General features: G+C 37.6%; 1 protein-coding gene across 4 annotated transcripts in view; it reads left to right on the plus strand.

The window, feature by feature from the left end:
• Positions 1 to 16,401, plus strand: part of SLC4A10 (solute carrier family 4 member 10) — a 161,683-nt gene that overhangs the window by 77,244 nt on the left and 68,038 nt on the right. For all 4 annotated transcript variants that reach the window (XM_054830215.1, XM_054830216.1, XM_054830214.1 and 1 more), the window contains exon 4: positions 9,017 to 9,155. In XM_054830215.1, coding sequence (XP_054686190.1) covers positions 9,017 to 9,155 — 139 coding nt within the window. The remainder of the gene's footprint in view (positions 1 to 9,016; positions 9,156 to 16,401) is intronic.

Below are 16,401 nucleotides of genomic sequence, written 5' to 3' on the forward strand. Positions count from 1 at the left end.
AAAACTGAACAGTGAAGAAAAAATTGGCTGTGGTGGTTCTGTCTGGAATGTATTTCAAATGTATGAAGACCCAATACTATATTGAAACTGGTTTCTTGGAAAACAACAAAGTTCATAAATTATTAAAATCGTTTTCAAAAAGAATATGCATATATACATATAATGTCAGATTAAAAAGAAACAATTGAAAATTACATTAGCCAAGAAGTGAGATATCTTAAACTAGGAAGCAATGTCTTCTGTTGAGTCATCTGGTTTTATTTAAGTGCCAGTATGTGACACATTTTGGCTGAAAACTTAGCTCTATTCTTTCAACTTCTGGAGACCTAGGCTTGTGTCCTTCCTAATGTCAAAAAAAAAAAAAAAAATTAAAAAAATTAACTGGCTGAATCTGTCCTTAATAGTCTTTGACAGCTGTGTATACAATAAAATGCACTGTTCAATGCAATTCTGTGTTAAGTGAAAATCAGCCTCTGTTCAAGAGAGCTCCAAGAGAGTAATAGCAGTAATATGAAAAAGAGAGTTTTGAAGTGCATTTGTAAGTTGGTGTTCACAGCACTTGTCTACGGGCATACTTGTTTGAAAGAAGTGTAGGACTGCACTTTTGTAAGTCACATTTTCACTTATAAAGGTATTACAACTACCAGTTAAAGGGTGTGTAGGTCATGTCACATAAATTATTACTTTTTATAAAGCCCAGGACAGACAAGATATAGGCCAGAAACATGCAAATCTTCTCTGGATCCAGAATGCTGAAGATACTCTTCAAAATGCCTGGGTGATAACGATTCAAAAGGAGCTGAAGGCAGAACTACCAAACATTCAGGAAAATCTGGAAATATCCAGTTTTCCAGCCTGAAATAATATCTAAGTAGCAAAATGTGATGATTTTTCCCCTTGGCTGTCAGACTCCTGGAAGTTTGGCCAGAGAACCAGACTGAGCTTTGACATCTGATCATCCAGGCAGAAACGTGGCATCCCATAGACAACAGTGAAAAGGGATTTGCCTTATGAAGGCAAGTCTGAAAATTATACAGTGATGGAGGGGTTAAACAGAGAGCAGGCAGACAAAATTATACAGGGATTCATTGTCATCTATATCCACATCCTCGCTTTTACTATGGATTTTCCTTACAGGAGTTTCAGACAAGTGCTTGTGCTGCCTGGGGAGAAGCATTGCCTTTAGAGAGAATATAAGCATAGTTTTTGTATGCTTTATTTACACAGAGGGAGCAACAGATACTTTCTGCACTAAATCTGAATCCATTAAACCTCAGTAATGCTTAGCTCTCATTCCCCATGACCACAAGGTTATAACAGTACCTGGAAACTGAAGGAAGTTGCAAGGAAGACGAATCCACTTCCTACTCTTGGTGCATAACTTAATATGAGGGATTGTGCTATCTAAGAGAGCAGATCCAAAATAGTCCCTTAAGTTATGACTCATTCTGATTTAATTGAACACGGAGAAACGCTTAGCTCCCTCTCACCATATACCCCTTTTAACGCATTTCTGCTGAATAGTAGGAGGCTGTATTCATGGGAACTGGTGGGGAGGAGGGGAAAGAAAAACATTTCAACCAGCAGGTGCAAGAAGAAAGATAGAGAAAATAAGCACTGTGAGACCAGCTGATAGAAAACAGTGCTTTGAAGTAAGTCAGAAAAATACGTTAGGATTTTTATGATACAAGAGAATAAATTAGCAGTGTTTTGAAGCAGTGAAGTATGAAAGGAGATATAATAAAAGCCAAAGATGCAACAACTGAATAATAGAGATGCTGGAACAAGTAAAGGCCTGAAATATTCAGACATGAAGTGCTCCAGACTGCTCAGTTAACCAAGCATGGGATGAAGCATTATTTTTTGTCATAATTTATAACTGTATGATTTATAACTTCATCTGTACCATTAGGTGCAGATCTTGTTCTATCACTGCTTCATGGAGCTGTGTGGTGCACGTAAGTGCTGTAGGGCTGTGCAGGCCCCACTCAGAGCAGACAGGTGCGACCTGGTTCCTATCCAGTGAAAAACAATTTCTTGAACAGTTTTCTTTCTATCAACATGCCTAGAAAACACCTGTATTCGATGTAATGCCCATGGCTGGAAGCTTTCTGGTAATCCCTTTGAATCCTGGCTGGGAAAGCTGTACCAGGTACTTTCTGAAGGAATGTTTCTGCAGAGAACAGGTTTTTTAGAATATTCTGACGGCAGCTCATCAGCTTTTTTATCCCCTCTGTCACTTTTCAAAAATAACCGGAGTGTTCTCAGTGTGTAGATTCAGAGCTTGTAGACAAATAGTACGTAGAATATGTAGTTGATGGAATAAAAAGGAGTGGAGTCCTGTCATTTGGGGGCATAGATCACTTACTTAAGTTTTATTTTTGTCTTAGAATCATAGAATGGTTTGGGTTGGAAGGGACCTCAAAGCTCATCTAGTTCCAACCCCCTGCCATGGGCAGGGACACCCTCCACTAGACCAGGTTGCCCAAAGCCCCATCCAACCTGGCCTTGAACACTTCCAGGGAGGGGGCATCCACAACTTCTCTGGGCAACCTGTTCCAATGTCTCACCACCCTCATCATGAAGAATTTCTTCCTAATATCTAATCTAAATCTACTCTCTTTTACTTTAAAGCCACTACCACTTGTCCTATCACTACACTCCTTGATAGAGAGTCCCTCTCCATCTTTCCTGTAGGCCTCTGTCTTCCCCACACCTGATTCTTGCTGTCTGTTGCCTTTTAATGAGATGAGGTTGTAAAAGATGTTTCCATTTTGCCATAATGATGTGCCTTTGAATTGCATAATTTGCAGATTACATGGCTTGCTCATGGAGAGGCTTTTTTGGGTAGTAAAAATTGTAAGCTAAGTAGTTTCAAGATCTAGATTTCCACCGTCTTTCCTCACAATTTCTTGGAAGAAAAGGAGAAATCCAGTGAAATTATCCACTCTAGTTCAAAATGCAGTAATGCTATTTGCTTTATTGAAGAGGTTTACCGTTCCCAGCTGAAATGCTGCTGTTGTAATTAAGGCCCCAGTTTCATGCCTGCATTAAGCTCCCCTCCTCCACAGCTTTCCTTGTGGGGTAAGTATCATGGCTGCTCTGTGAGTTAAATTAGGGAACTGATGCAAATTAAAACTAGTTTGACAAAAAAGCTATTTCTAGCCTAGAGCAGCTCCTTGGTGCTGTTTGCTGGGAGAGTGATGTGTGCCAGCCCAGGTGCGCTGCAGGGTCACAAGCCGGCCCTTTGGCTGGTAGGGTTGCACTTGCTTGGTATGCATGTGGATTTTAGTAGCAATTTTCAGTGTTTTTTGATGTCTGTTTTTTGCCTGTAACCAGTGAAACAGCTCTCTTGTACTCACACTTACGAGTTAAAGATATTTATGTTTCTGTTTTAAAATGGGGTGGAATAGGAAGACTGTAGTTCTCAGCAGGGTTTTGTTAAGGACACGTCTTGTGAGGGTGAAGTGAACACAGCTGTGAGGACTTGGGGTTTGATTTCAGCCTCCTGTGGTATCTTCTGGGACTACACACTGTTGGGGCTTGTGCAAGGTTTGGTTTGTTCTTTTAAGAAATCTGGCTTTAATAATCTCTAGTTTTAAAGAGGTTTAAATTTGTAATTCATGATACTGGATGTGGCAAGGAGAAGCTGAGCAGCCCTCGAGGTGAGTTTAACAGAGGACTGTATGCATGGCTCAGAAAAGACTCTCTGAAAGTAACGCAAGCAAAAAAGTGAATTGCAAAGGGGGACTTCTCTTGGTAACTAGAGGGGCTTGAAGAAAGTATAACGAAAGGACTTAGCTAACAAAATTGGGTAGCTAACCTCATACCTCGAAGGGCTATTAATGGGGCAAATTTAATTATTTGTAAAGAGTATGGCTGTTAAGAGAATTCTCCTACCCTTAACTATAGTCTTTGTCTGCTGAAGGATAAATTGTGAAATTTGAATCTCTGGGCAGCTGTGGAACAGATTGCAACAAATCTGGATTAAAATAATGTATCATAACTGCAGTTTTAAGAGTTTAGCAAAAAGAGGAGGATTGAAGCTTGGGAATTGTCCATATTGTCAGATCCAAAAGATAAGATTATTTGTCATAGCCTTGAGGTGGTGGAAACAGTTCATGTGAAGAAAACTTAGAGAGTGCTTCCTTGAAAACAAGATTATACATATAGGGATAAAGTGCCAGAGGAGCAAGCAAGGGAATACTTTCTCCCAGCCTAACACGTGGTTTCTAAGAAGAAGAGATTTTCAGAAGTGTGCTGTATGGCTGTTTGCTCTTCTATGTGTACTTTAGTAATGTAAATTTTGTTTTAATTTTTACTGTGTTTTCTAATTAAAGTAATTTATGATCCCTACCTTTACTGATTGCTGAGCTGAAGGGCAAAGTCCAATCTGCACAGGAAGGAGGTGGGGGGAGAGCCCCATTCACCACTTCCTTGGTGAGTGCAAGCAGGAGGATGGTGAATGTTTGTATGTGAAATGATCCTTTCTTTTCTGTGATCCTTTGAATTTTTCACACCATTTCCCCTTTGAAAGGAGTTGTTACGGATGCAACTGTGTTATACCAGTTCACTCCCTGTCTCCAGCCCGTCCTGTGCAGCATGCAATCAAAAAAAAAAAAAAAGAGTTTATAAATTTAATATTACTTCAGTGTAAATGTACAAGAGCATGAAGCATGGATTAAACCTTGTCTATAATGTTTACTGTCTGAAGTGAACTTCTGTAATGTAAATTTTATTTTAATATTTAGCATGTTTTCTAATGTAGAAAAAGTAATTTTTTACCCCTGCATCTACTGGCCCCAGTAAGAACTATTAGCCTACTAATACTTCCCTTATATGCAGGTTCTCAACAGTCTTAGAAGTACAGAAACCTCTTCTGACAATTGAGCTAATAGAGTGTTACCAGAAATACATTTTTGCACCCTTTCTAAAATTTATCAAGAGCAGAGGACAAAATTTGGGATACGTTTTATATGTACTGAAGGCTGTGTTTCTCCTTGTGGTACAGTTTGGGCGGATTGTGTGCAGTTCTGCCTGATGGCAGGGTGGTTTGTCTCGGGAGAAATCCTGGCACGCACTGAGGAGGAGGTGTGTGTCAGTCTGAATGGTGCAGTGGAGCAGGTCGTTTGCTGGGCTGAATTTATCTGGAGGGACTGAGAATGATCCTGCTTCCTTACCCTAGCCCAAGTCTTGATTTCACCTTGTTCCCTTAGGCAAGAGGGAGCAGTTCTGACCCAGAATTGTGGTTGCACTTGGGGATTTTTTACATGGGGGAACTGCCAGTTATGGTTCTTTCCTACATGTGCTTTGCAAGGTAGGATGGTGATGGAGGCCACTGTTTCCCCCTGCCTGCACTCAGCACTGTTCCAGGGAGCAGCTTTTCGTGTTGTCCTCTGGGAATTAGGTTATTAGCAGTTCTGGCCTTCAGTTCTGCTGTTTTAGCATGTCTGTGCCCATACCTTACTTTTGTTTTAGGGATGTTAATGACTTTACTAAGAGTCGTAGCAGTGAACAGTATGTCAGGTTGCTGCATGGTCAGTTCCTTTCTGCAGCACTGAATCCCAGTATGAATTTGTGCTTTCGACAATAGTGTATCCACCGGGTCTTAATTTTTACCCTTTTAACAGTGCAGTGGAGTTATACAGATTTTAAAACCTGGAGTACTGAAGTTTTCCATGCATGCAATGAATTTGAGGTATCAGAGGTAGTTTGGATGTCTGTGAGTGCTGCATGGATGATGTGAGCACAAGCCCAGAGAAGCCCAGGTCTAACACAGAGTCTGGCAGGAGGCTCCCATGGGCTGGTGGAGCCACAGCAAACAGGAAGCTGCTTCAACTTTCCCTGACTGAGATGGCTCATTAGCTGAGCACGGGTGGTTGTTGATGGTACTCCTGCTCCTGTCATGTACCAGATTTTCTGCTCGGTCCCAGCTGGTCCTGGAGGATTTCTTGAACTGGTGATGAGCCATTTACTTGGGAGAATCATCAGCTGCTTATTGTGGAACTTTAAATTTATGTTGCTTCTAATACCTCTGTGCTCTGATATAAAACTACTACAGTGATAGAAACACTAATGTAAAAAATTAGTTCCATTAATTTAATTTTTTAGCTTAATCTAGATTACTTTCATTACTTTGTAGAAATAGCAATAACAACATGAAGGATTTTTTTTCTTTAATGCTGGCTGTACTACTTGAAGTAGGGATAGACAGATAATATTCCAGCCAATTTCTGTTTTCCTACACTTCAAAAAAATTCAAGTGTCCTGGTTTGCAAATATTATGCTTCTACACTGAGGATTAAGTTATCACAGTTTGACAGTCAGCAATTGAAGTATTCTTTCATACTGTTTTTGAATCACATATTACTCATTTTCCATATAACACATTAATGACATATTTGGTATTTATTACTCCTATGAATAAGAGCCAAATCCATCTGGCATTGCTCATATGAGTAATGCTGTTAACTCAGTTTTATAAGTAGAACAAACAGATTTGATTTTTAATTTATTGTGTTCCTATTGTTTAATTCTCTTAGGCTTTTGTCTTCGAAATAAAATTATTGCACTATAAAGCACATAATAACTTTTTTCTTTTTTTACCTTCAGTTTCCATCTTGATGTCTGAAAATCAAGCTGTGGCTTGTAGGTTTCAGACACCAATACAAATTACAGCAGCAAAAAAAGATAGCCAGAATCTAGCAATCAGTTTTACTGGTGTGTTAACAAGGAAGAAGAGAATTTAATGCATATTTTGTCATTTATATAGATTCTTCACTGTTGTCAGTCAAGTAGCTGTGTATTACAACCAGTAAGAGCAAATCACAGTAGTAAGGTATTTTCTTGTACTACTCACCTGACTTCAAGGGATTTCTGATCCTCTGCTTTCCTTCCCATGCTGAAAGCGTGCATTTGCATGAATATCATAACTGTTATAAAACTGCAGCTCTTCTGTGCAACATCACTCATTTATTACTTAACAGTAGCTGTTGCTGTAAATCAGTTCTAGTGCTGATTTTATCAAGAGTACAGGATGTTCTTGGCAATGCTTATGCTCAGATTCTCACTGCAGTCCAGCTCTCTACCAAAGTAGCTTGTTTTCTATGTTCTGTCACCAGTCATATATGTTTGTTCTTTGCAAGTTCGTATCTCGCTGAATTTTGTCCTTCTGGAAAATAGTCTTAACAAGTTGCATGCTTCTTGACCAGAATGTACTTTCTAGTCTCAGATTAAATCTTGATGTTTGTATTTATCTTTTTCTAGAATGACCAACATGTGGATATGAGGAACGTAAAGAATTTTAAAAAAACAGGTAGAGTCTAGAATAGAGGTTGAAATGGTCTTAGAGAAAAAAGAGGACTAAACAGTGAGAAAGAAGAGTAAGAGAAGAGAAAGGGTAAAATGGAGGAGGTGGTTGATGTGCTTTAATGATTCGCCAAAACTAATTTCTGTCCCCTTGCAGTTCCATTCTCTAGAGCTTAGTAGCACCAAGCCCATCTCTCTCTCCCTCCTCTCCTGTTCTTCCTGGGTTTTATTTCCTTGCTTTGCGAAGGAGTAAGTAGGCTTGGCCATGCTACATCTTTATACTCTGTTTAAGCAAATAGACCTCAGGTGAAAACTGCCATGTACTGTTTGTTTCATTGCTATAGCAAATTTACTACTAAAAAAGGTGTCTTTACTGCTGGATTTAATCTCCTGTATCAGTGGCCCATTTAATTATTTTTGATCAGTGTTGTATTTGCTTTTTATCTAGCATTCAATGAGTGCTTTCACCTCAATTTTTAAAAATTCAGAGAGCTTGAGGATCCTATGCAGTGATGCTCTTCACTGCTAGATGGAAAAACTGTAGCTTGTCTTGCAAATATGGTTGTAGAACAGAACTTTATTTAGACAATGTTCAAGGAATTGCTGAGCTGTTCTGCTGGATAATAAATTTTTTGGTTGACTGGCAGCCTGGCCCCTATCAGCTCTCACAGGGGACTTTTGGTTCCTCTCAGAAATCTAAAGCACATTAGCAGAAAAAATAACTATGTATTTCTAGAGACATTGGCTTTCATCCAGAGTTCGTTCATTTGAGTTTTGCATTTAAATAAGCAAATAGGATTTATTTATTTATTTAAGACTTGTCCCTGCCCATGGCAGGGAGGTTGGAACTAGATGATCTTTGAGGTCCCTTCCAGCCCCAACTATTCTATCATTCAAACCATTCTATGACTTACAGCATTGAGCTATGGACACTGAATATACACATACGTTAAGGTGCTCTGTGAGTTCTGGAAATTTTCTGAGTGAGATGAAAAAAGAATAGTATGTCTCCAAAATATATTTAGTGGTCTGCACTGAAAGGTTATGAAGAAAAATAAATTGTAATAGGAATGTAAAGGGAAGACCAAGACAGGAAGTATAAACGGGGAAGTTGGGACAGATAAACTTGTTCATATGGAACAGCCTAACCATGTAGAAAGAGTTTACAAAGGGGCAGGAGATGGTGGGTGTGGATGGTGATATATTATTTTTGAAGTTCCCAGTTGTATATTGACATTAGAAGTTTTCTTTGCTTTCTGTCTTCTGCTAGGTAAAACAAAGAATGCACATTTAGTACACCGGCTTTGTGAGCTGAGCTAGATGTGTAGATTTAGACTTACAATGTGGCAAAGTAGTTTTTGTAACACTGGAGTAAAAGGCTTTTGTCAGCTCTATCTATGCTGCTATCCGTGCTGCCTTTATTCTGTGAGATACCATTCCAGCTTCCAATAGTCACTACTTCTGTACATCACATTCTATCTTTAGATGAGTTTTTTTAATTAACAGACTAGACAACTACAGTAAATAAAGAGATCTCAATCTGAAGGTGTTTGCCTATAAATGTTCTTACAGCATAACTATAATCATGTTTTCTGTGTGGCAGTAAGTGGTATGGATGAAAGAGTCTGGATAATCTCATGAAATTTTTAATCCTTGCTTAGGGCAAAAAAATTGGTGTTCTGGACTTCATAGTTTTATTTTTCCCCAGATACCCCTTCACAAAGGGTGCAATTTATTCTTGGAACAGAAGATGACGACGAGGAACACATTCCTCATGATCTCTTTACTGAGCTTGATGAAATTTGTTGGCGTGAAGGAGAGGACGCGGAGTGGAGGGAGACAGCAAGGTGAGTGTTTTCATGAGTTTTTAAAAATTATCTGTAGCTATTGGTTGCTGGTGTATTGAGGAACGATTTCAAAGCTGTGGCAAGCTCAGGAACAGATTTGGGATATAAAGCTTAAATAAAACCATAATTTTAATCCTTAGACTGCTAGTATTACTACAGCATTTGTTGTTTCCCAGGGCCAAATGTTTTCATCTGGATTTGTGAAATATAGGTCAGAATGAATATCAAGGGAAAAAATCAAAGTAAACATAATATAAATGAATACACTCAGTAATTTTTAATTTATATTTTACCTCATCATTCTAAGAAACTTTCAAATTTTGTATTCTGTTAGAGTCCCACAAGAAAGTGATAAAATTACCCTTAGAAAAAGATTAAAGCAAGGAATGAGATTACTTTTGGAACAATAACACTTTTACATATTCTATCTATCAATGAACAGTCGATTTTGAGACTTTGAGTATTCAATGTTGGATTATTTTGTTTCCACAAAATTAGTGCAAAAAGACTGTTGGGATTGCATTTTTTGCTGAAAAAATTAATATTGGAACAGAACTTTTTGGGTTTTTTTGCATGTTTGTTTTCTTGAGCACCTAAATGGGAGATGGCTTGCTTTGTTTCATTAGGACTTTACATTTCCCAGCAAGTCTTGCTTAATTTTTCTTCTTGGAACCTTTAATTCTCTCTTTCCCTCCCTCCCTCCCAGTATTTGTTGACAGTGTTCCTCAGTGGTGCCCAGAAGTCTATGGACTACATCTTTGGTGTCAGTAGGATAAAAATTACGGAATTTCTGAAAGGATTTTGTGGGGAACTACGTATGTGGGCTGTTTGGGATGAATATGACAGTTAGCTTTCCCTTTAATTTTACTGTAAATTTCTGCTTTCCCAGAGGGCCACAGAATTTTCTATGACCTTCCCTTCCTTTATGTGTCCGTAGGAGGCACAGACAGATGCTAAATATAGATCTTTACATGTAGAAAATTCTCATATGGGGATTGTGCTGCAAAATGAGTGTAGTAGTGTTCCTAAATAATCTTATTAATATTCAGAGAGAGAAAATCTAATCAAGTTAATCATCTGCAGTGTTCTCATACTGATTAGGAATATATAGGACCTCTTCTAGGAAAATTGTAATTAAAAATAAAAATCACTGTAGCTTATGTTATTTTTAAGCAAGAAAATAGCAGCTTCTTTAGTTCAACTAAAAAAAAAATCCGTTTGCAAATCATCGAAGAATTGTGTCTGAAAATTATAACAATTTTTATTAACATAAATACGTAAGATCAAATTTGAAGAAATAGATGAAATAAAGAAATTTCTATCTAGATTGATCTGTCTGTATGTACAGCCTTTCCGGTTGTCATTTGGGAATTAAAGAATCAAAAATGTTTAACAGAGACCTGATGAGATTGTTGAAAAAGGACAGGAAAAAACAGCCAAGAAAACTATATTTTTGGAGCTCAGAAAATACAAATGTGAGGTACCATAGCTAATAGTAAAAATTTCTTTAGCTTTAGAAATCAGATGAAAACAAAGAAAGAGTGGAGTTGCCATGCAGAAGGAACTGGTCAAGTTAAATGATCTCTTTCAGTTTGGATCCAAAAATTTCAGGCAGCATTTGACATGAGTTGGCTTGGTGCTAGAAAAGGGGGAGATGGCAATAAAATTCAAAATGAAGGCAAGAGTCGAAGTGCTTTATCTGTGCAAATAAAAGGGTGCAATAATTTCAGTCTTAGAAGGCTAAAAGAACAGGTATTTCATGGGTATGGTAAGCACTGTCGTTCTGTGAATCTATCAGGTGCGTTGTTGTACTATAGCAAACACAGCCACACTATTCAGGAAAGGATGAAAATCATTGGAATGAACAGAGGCCTGATAGTCAGATTTCAGAGCTATGCAAGGCTTAGAACAATATTTGAAAGAAAGAATAATTATAGACTTGGAGCTAAGTGGAAAATTGGATAAAATGCAATACAATGGTGTATCATGGCAAACTTAATAATGGTATTTAATCAGATAATTGATTTTTGTTTTTCTGACAAAGAAAAAGCAGTGGATCTATTTTTTCAATTTTTTTTTTAGACAACCATTTGATATGATAAAGCAGTGGAAATTTACTACTTAAACTCTGTTTTAATGTAAAAAATATAAAAGTGGTTAAGGAACTAATTGACGAAGTACAGCAAGTCATGCTGAAAGATTAAACTGTGTGTGGAAGGTAGTGACAACCAACTTCTGAAGAATTAGTCTTAGTAAATGGCTTTATTGAATGACAAAAAACAGGATTGTAGTAATGAAACTTACTGATGATAAGAAATTAGGAGGTATTGTTACTACTAGAAATAGATAAGTATATCATAGACAAAGAACAAGGTGACTTTGAGTAATAGAAATAGGGTGGTGTTTAAAATGCAAGATCGTATACTTACAAACTAATACAATGGATCATTTTCAATACTGGTTGTTGATTCAGGACTTCAGAAATACTGATCTGATTAAAAGCATGAGAGGGTATGCCCTGGATTTGTGGCTGTTCCAGCCTTGTATGTTTTCCATCTGTGTGGAAAATGCCACTGGAAGTATTTATAAATCTCATTATCTGGCTTTGGACATAGTTCCAGGTTGATGAATTTAAATGCAAGCAATACAGAGGAAGACTCGGTCATTAATTGTGTTTAATGAGAATGATGGCACTAAGTCATTCTATATTAATTTCATCAAACTCTGCATGGGCTGAAGGGTTGAGTTGACTTTGATGCAGTAAATCTGTATCTTCATGTTTCTAATTTGATTGAAATTGCACGCACAGTTCAGCCTTAAACTTCTTTAAAAATATCTTGAGCAAACTGAGTAAAACTGAGACATTTTGTTCTTGGTTGATCAAAATAGTAACATCAAAGGGAGCCATTGATAAGATTTGACTGAAGCTTGGTGTTCTTCAGGTAAATCTCCTCTGTTCCTATTTCATTTGTTTGGAGGAGTAAGTCCTTTTCCAGAGGGTTTTTTTTCTTTTTTTCTTTTTCTCTCAGCAGTTAGGAGACTCCAAGTTTTGCCATTCTCCAGTTTCCATAACATTTCTTATGAGCAAAAGCATTCCTGCAGATTGATTAGGAGCAAGAATGTGCAGTGCTGTTGCAGCCTATTCCATTCCAAGGTCTGATTTAGGCTGTCCCATCCATGGAATTAGTGAGCAGAATGGAATAACTTAGTTATGTTGATATAGTGATTGATAAAATTAATTTTTTTCCCCATTAATTGATTTCAAGCTGGAAGAAACATGTACCTTTTAAAATCAATAGTCAGTCTTGTGTGTGACCCAGCTGTACAATTGTGTAGAGAATGCATGATGTATAGTTTCTATCCTGAAGAAAATATTTCCAGTAAGTTTGTGAAGAAACACACTGAGACATAACAGTTGGCTTATTTTGTGTAAACAGTAGGATAGTTGCAAATTGCAGCTATTAGGAAAGCAATTTGTGTTCAAATCTATCCTAACAGTCTCTTGTGATCATGGCTGGAAAGTAGTGCAGGTTTTACACAAACCGTTGGGACTCATTTATCTGCTTATATCAAATGAAAATTTTGGGAGACTATCACTACGTTTCTGGAACAGAAAAGATGTAGTAAGGAGGAAAATAGAAAGACACTTTGAAATCAACGGGAAAGCATTTAGGTTTGAATTTTAATGAAACAGCACAGTTATGAAAATAAACCTCTGTCTGTAGTTTAGAAAGTAAATTTATAGTGACTAATGTGGATGTACTAAGGAAAAATTATGATTATGAAGTGAAAATGCATCTCCCCTGGATCAAAACTTTGTTCCAAAGAAACTAGGTCACAAAAAACTTAGGTTTGTCACTTCTGCTTTGTTTCTGACATGCTTGTTTACTTTGGTTCATTTTCTAATCAGCGTAGGCGGGCAAAAGCTCATGTGGAAATTTATACAGATTGTAAGATTACATTAATAACATTGACTCTGGAGCGGGTTGTAAGTGAATACATACTTCAGTGCTCTGCTGCAGACATAACAGACTATAAAGTAGATCACATTCAACTTCCTTCCTTCAAATTGTACATCTAAATGTCAATTTCAGGGGTTAAACTGCAAAAGTAAATGTATTAAAATTTGTCTTTTTCTCTGAGAAACTAAAAAGAGTAGAAAATTGGCAAACTTGGGATCCATGCGTGCATTTGAATTTCAAAGCCATTTCTATCCTTGAATCTTGTACATGAATTCAGAGGGTTGTTAAAATGGCGGTATGATTTTTTAAAACCACTTGAACGCTTAGAATTGACAGACTATGCATAAGGTTAGAGGTTTGCTTGTTTTATGTTTTCTGCTACTGTTTTTCATTTGATATGTTAAATAAGGATTATCTGATGTAACAGTAGAATAATTCTGAAAAGATAAAAGGTGATAAACATGATTTTCCCTTGATGAGATGAGTAAACTTACATAGTGCTTATTAAAATCAAAATAGACATTTATTCCAAATGTAAAATTCTCTCAGATGGGTATGATTTATGTTTATGTACTAGCCTGTTGGCTCATTAAGTAACAATGCATGATAATGTGTTTAAACACAAGTTTTAGTAACAGTAGGAAATTGGATGCAACCTACAGATTTATACTATTCAAATTGATTGAAACTCAGATGGAGATGATCATGATAGCAAGCGTGATTATTGGAGCAGTAGCAATAGTTTTCTATGGATTTTTATGTTGTGCGTAAGCTTTGATGGCCGATTGGCATCATAAACTCTTAATTTCAGCTGGTTTTGTGATTGAGACTTTTCTTGTCCATGTGTCCCTAGTAAGTTACGAGCTCTGGTTGTGAGCCTGCCTCTGTCCAGTCACCTATCTTAATGAAACTTGGAACATGTTTGTCTTTTATCACTCGTTATAAAATCTGTTTAGAATTGGTCAGTATATTCAAAATAGGTAATATCAAGGACAGACTGCAGCAGTATAATCAGATAAGCAATGCTGAAGACTATTTACAGAAGGTAATGGCAGTATGAGGTTTCTTACGAGATTCTGTAAGAATCTATGCCTGGATCATTGTTTTTAAGATTTATGTGGCATGATTTGTAATATTTTTTTTTTTTTGAATCAGTATTAAACAAGATGATGGTACATCAGAAATAATTGGGAATACCCAAGTGCAAAGATCGTAATCTTATAAAACTCCTAAAGAGATTAGAAACATGCACAAAAACAGAGGTATGAGAAGATAAAAATGTAGATACTTTGCAGAGCCTTAGGAGGCAATAGTTTAAGCAGGACAATCAATGTTTGTGATGTTATGGCCAGAAACAGGTCTAGCATATTTTTAGCTTGTAAACATGAGTGCCATGAGCCAAGTTAGGAGCAGCCTCTTCTTAGGGAGTTCAAGTGCAACTGCAAAATGAAAAAAAATTAAGAATTTATTTGGCCTTCTCACATGCTTCTTGGTAACCTTCCTGAGTTGTTGTAGCTCATCCCCTTCAAACCATTGGCTTTGAATTTGGTGGGGGTGGGGTGTGTTAATTTGTGTTTGATGTCCATTTGGACGTTGTTTTGAAAATCTATTTGGAAATCCTCATTTGCATATGCAAATTTAGTTTCATGGTTCAGCTCTTCGTGTATGCTTTGTCCTTTCTGTTTCTCTGGAAGAATGAAAAGGTAAAGGAGATAGACTGGCTAGGCTGGGAAGAGAAGAGAGATTGCAATGAAGGAAGTGGAGAACAGAAGTCTGATGAAGAGGAGGTCTCATGGACAAAGATAAGATACAGAAACTGGCCAGCACAAAGGAAATGGAGGGGAAAATGTTTAAATACAAAGAGGAGGAGAGGGCTAGACACAGGAGATTTTGGAGGAGCCAAGGAGTTGGGCTGTCTATGTAAATAACAGGAGAGTGATTAGGAGGCAGCTGGTATGATAAGAAGAAATGGAAAGAGTCAGGAGGGGAGCAGATATGGGTCACTGAAGTGTTGGCTGCTCACAGGATGGCTTCAGGAGGGAAATAATCTGGTACACAGGAACTGAAAGGAGGAAAGTATCTAAAATACAGATTTGGATGGGGCTTTGAGCAACCTGGTCTAGTGGAGGGTGTCCCTGCCCATGGCAGGGGGGTTGGAACTAGATGGTCTTTAAGGTCCCTTCCAACCCAAACCATTCTATGATTCCAATATGGGTACATGGAAATATTTTACAGGTGGGCCAGGAACAGGAGGGATCTGTGTTTGTTGTGTTACTGGGCTGCAAGGCTTGGTAAAACTGGAAATTGCTCAGCTTTAGAGGTCTCATGGCTCTACGCTTCCCTGCTGTCTGGAAATAAGTGTGAAGGTGATGCCGAGGTGTGAGGCTCTGCTTGAGTTCTGTGCGGCCTAGTCCGTCCAAAATAGCTGAGTACTGTTGAGTCAAGTGATAGAGGCTTTTGCTGTGACTGCAGCTGTTCAAACCTTGGCAAGCTGGCAGGCTGCATGGCTCCACACAGCAGCATCTGTGTATGCTTGAAAGACTTAATAACTTCAATTTAAAACACTTTTGCATGTATCAATAGGCTTTTCTCTTTTTTTTTTTGTTTTGCTTGCTTATTATGCTTTTCACATTTTTAGTGCAATTTTTATCAGTAAACATTTAAAAAGTCATGCAAGAAAGTTCATCCAGCTGGCTAGTAACAAAAGACTTGATCCTGTCATGCCAGTTTCATGTGTCCTTTTACTTCACTGAAGTTTCTCTGGGTTTACACTGAACCTCAGAACAGGCAAATGAGGCTCAAAATAGTGACATATGATGTTGTTACTGGGTTCTAAAGTGCTATTTCATGTCATTCACGTGGCTGTTTTGCTTGAGTAGGGCCCATATTTTGGGGTTTGAAAGACTATTCACAAGTGTTTAGGCATTGCTTGTGTGTACATGTGTGTGCCCTTGAGTGTTTTCATTTTAATTGGCTGAACTTTTAAATGGAAAATATCCTAAATTTTGCATGTTTTACTGCCTTTATGAGTAGCTTAGTGCAGTTACATAACGAACAACTTCAACTGATGAAGTTCGTAACTGTGTTTTGTGAAAAGATTATGGATAATGGATGGATTCTGTAAAGTGTAAATGTGTCAGTATATTTTACTTTGAATGAAAAATGTCTCTTCTTTATTGTGTTTAGTCCAAAGTGAAGACTAAATAAAGTTCTCTCTTGTGTTCTTACTAGGTATAGATTTTCTTCTTCTCTACCACAAATTCTTCTCTATCCTTTTCATACGA

Source organism: Grus americana, chromosome 6, assembly GCF_028858705.1.
Source record: "Grus americana isolate bGruAme1 chromosome 6, bGruAme1.mat, whole genome shotgun sequence".
NCBI classification, from domain to species: Eukaryota; Metazoa; Chordata; class Aves; order Gruiformes; family Gruidae; genus Grus; species Grus americana.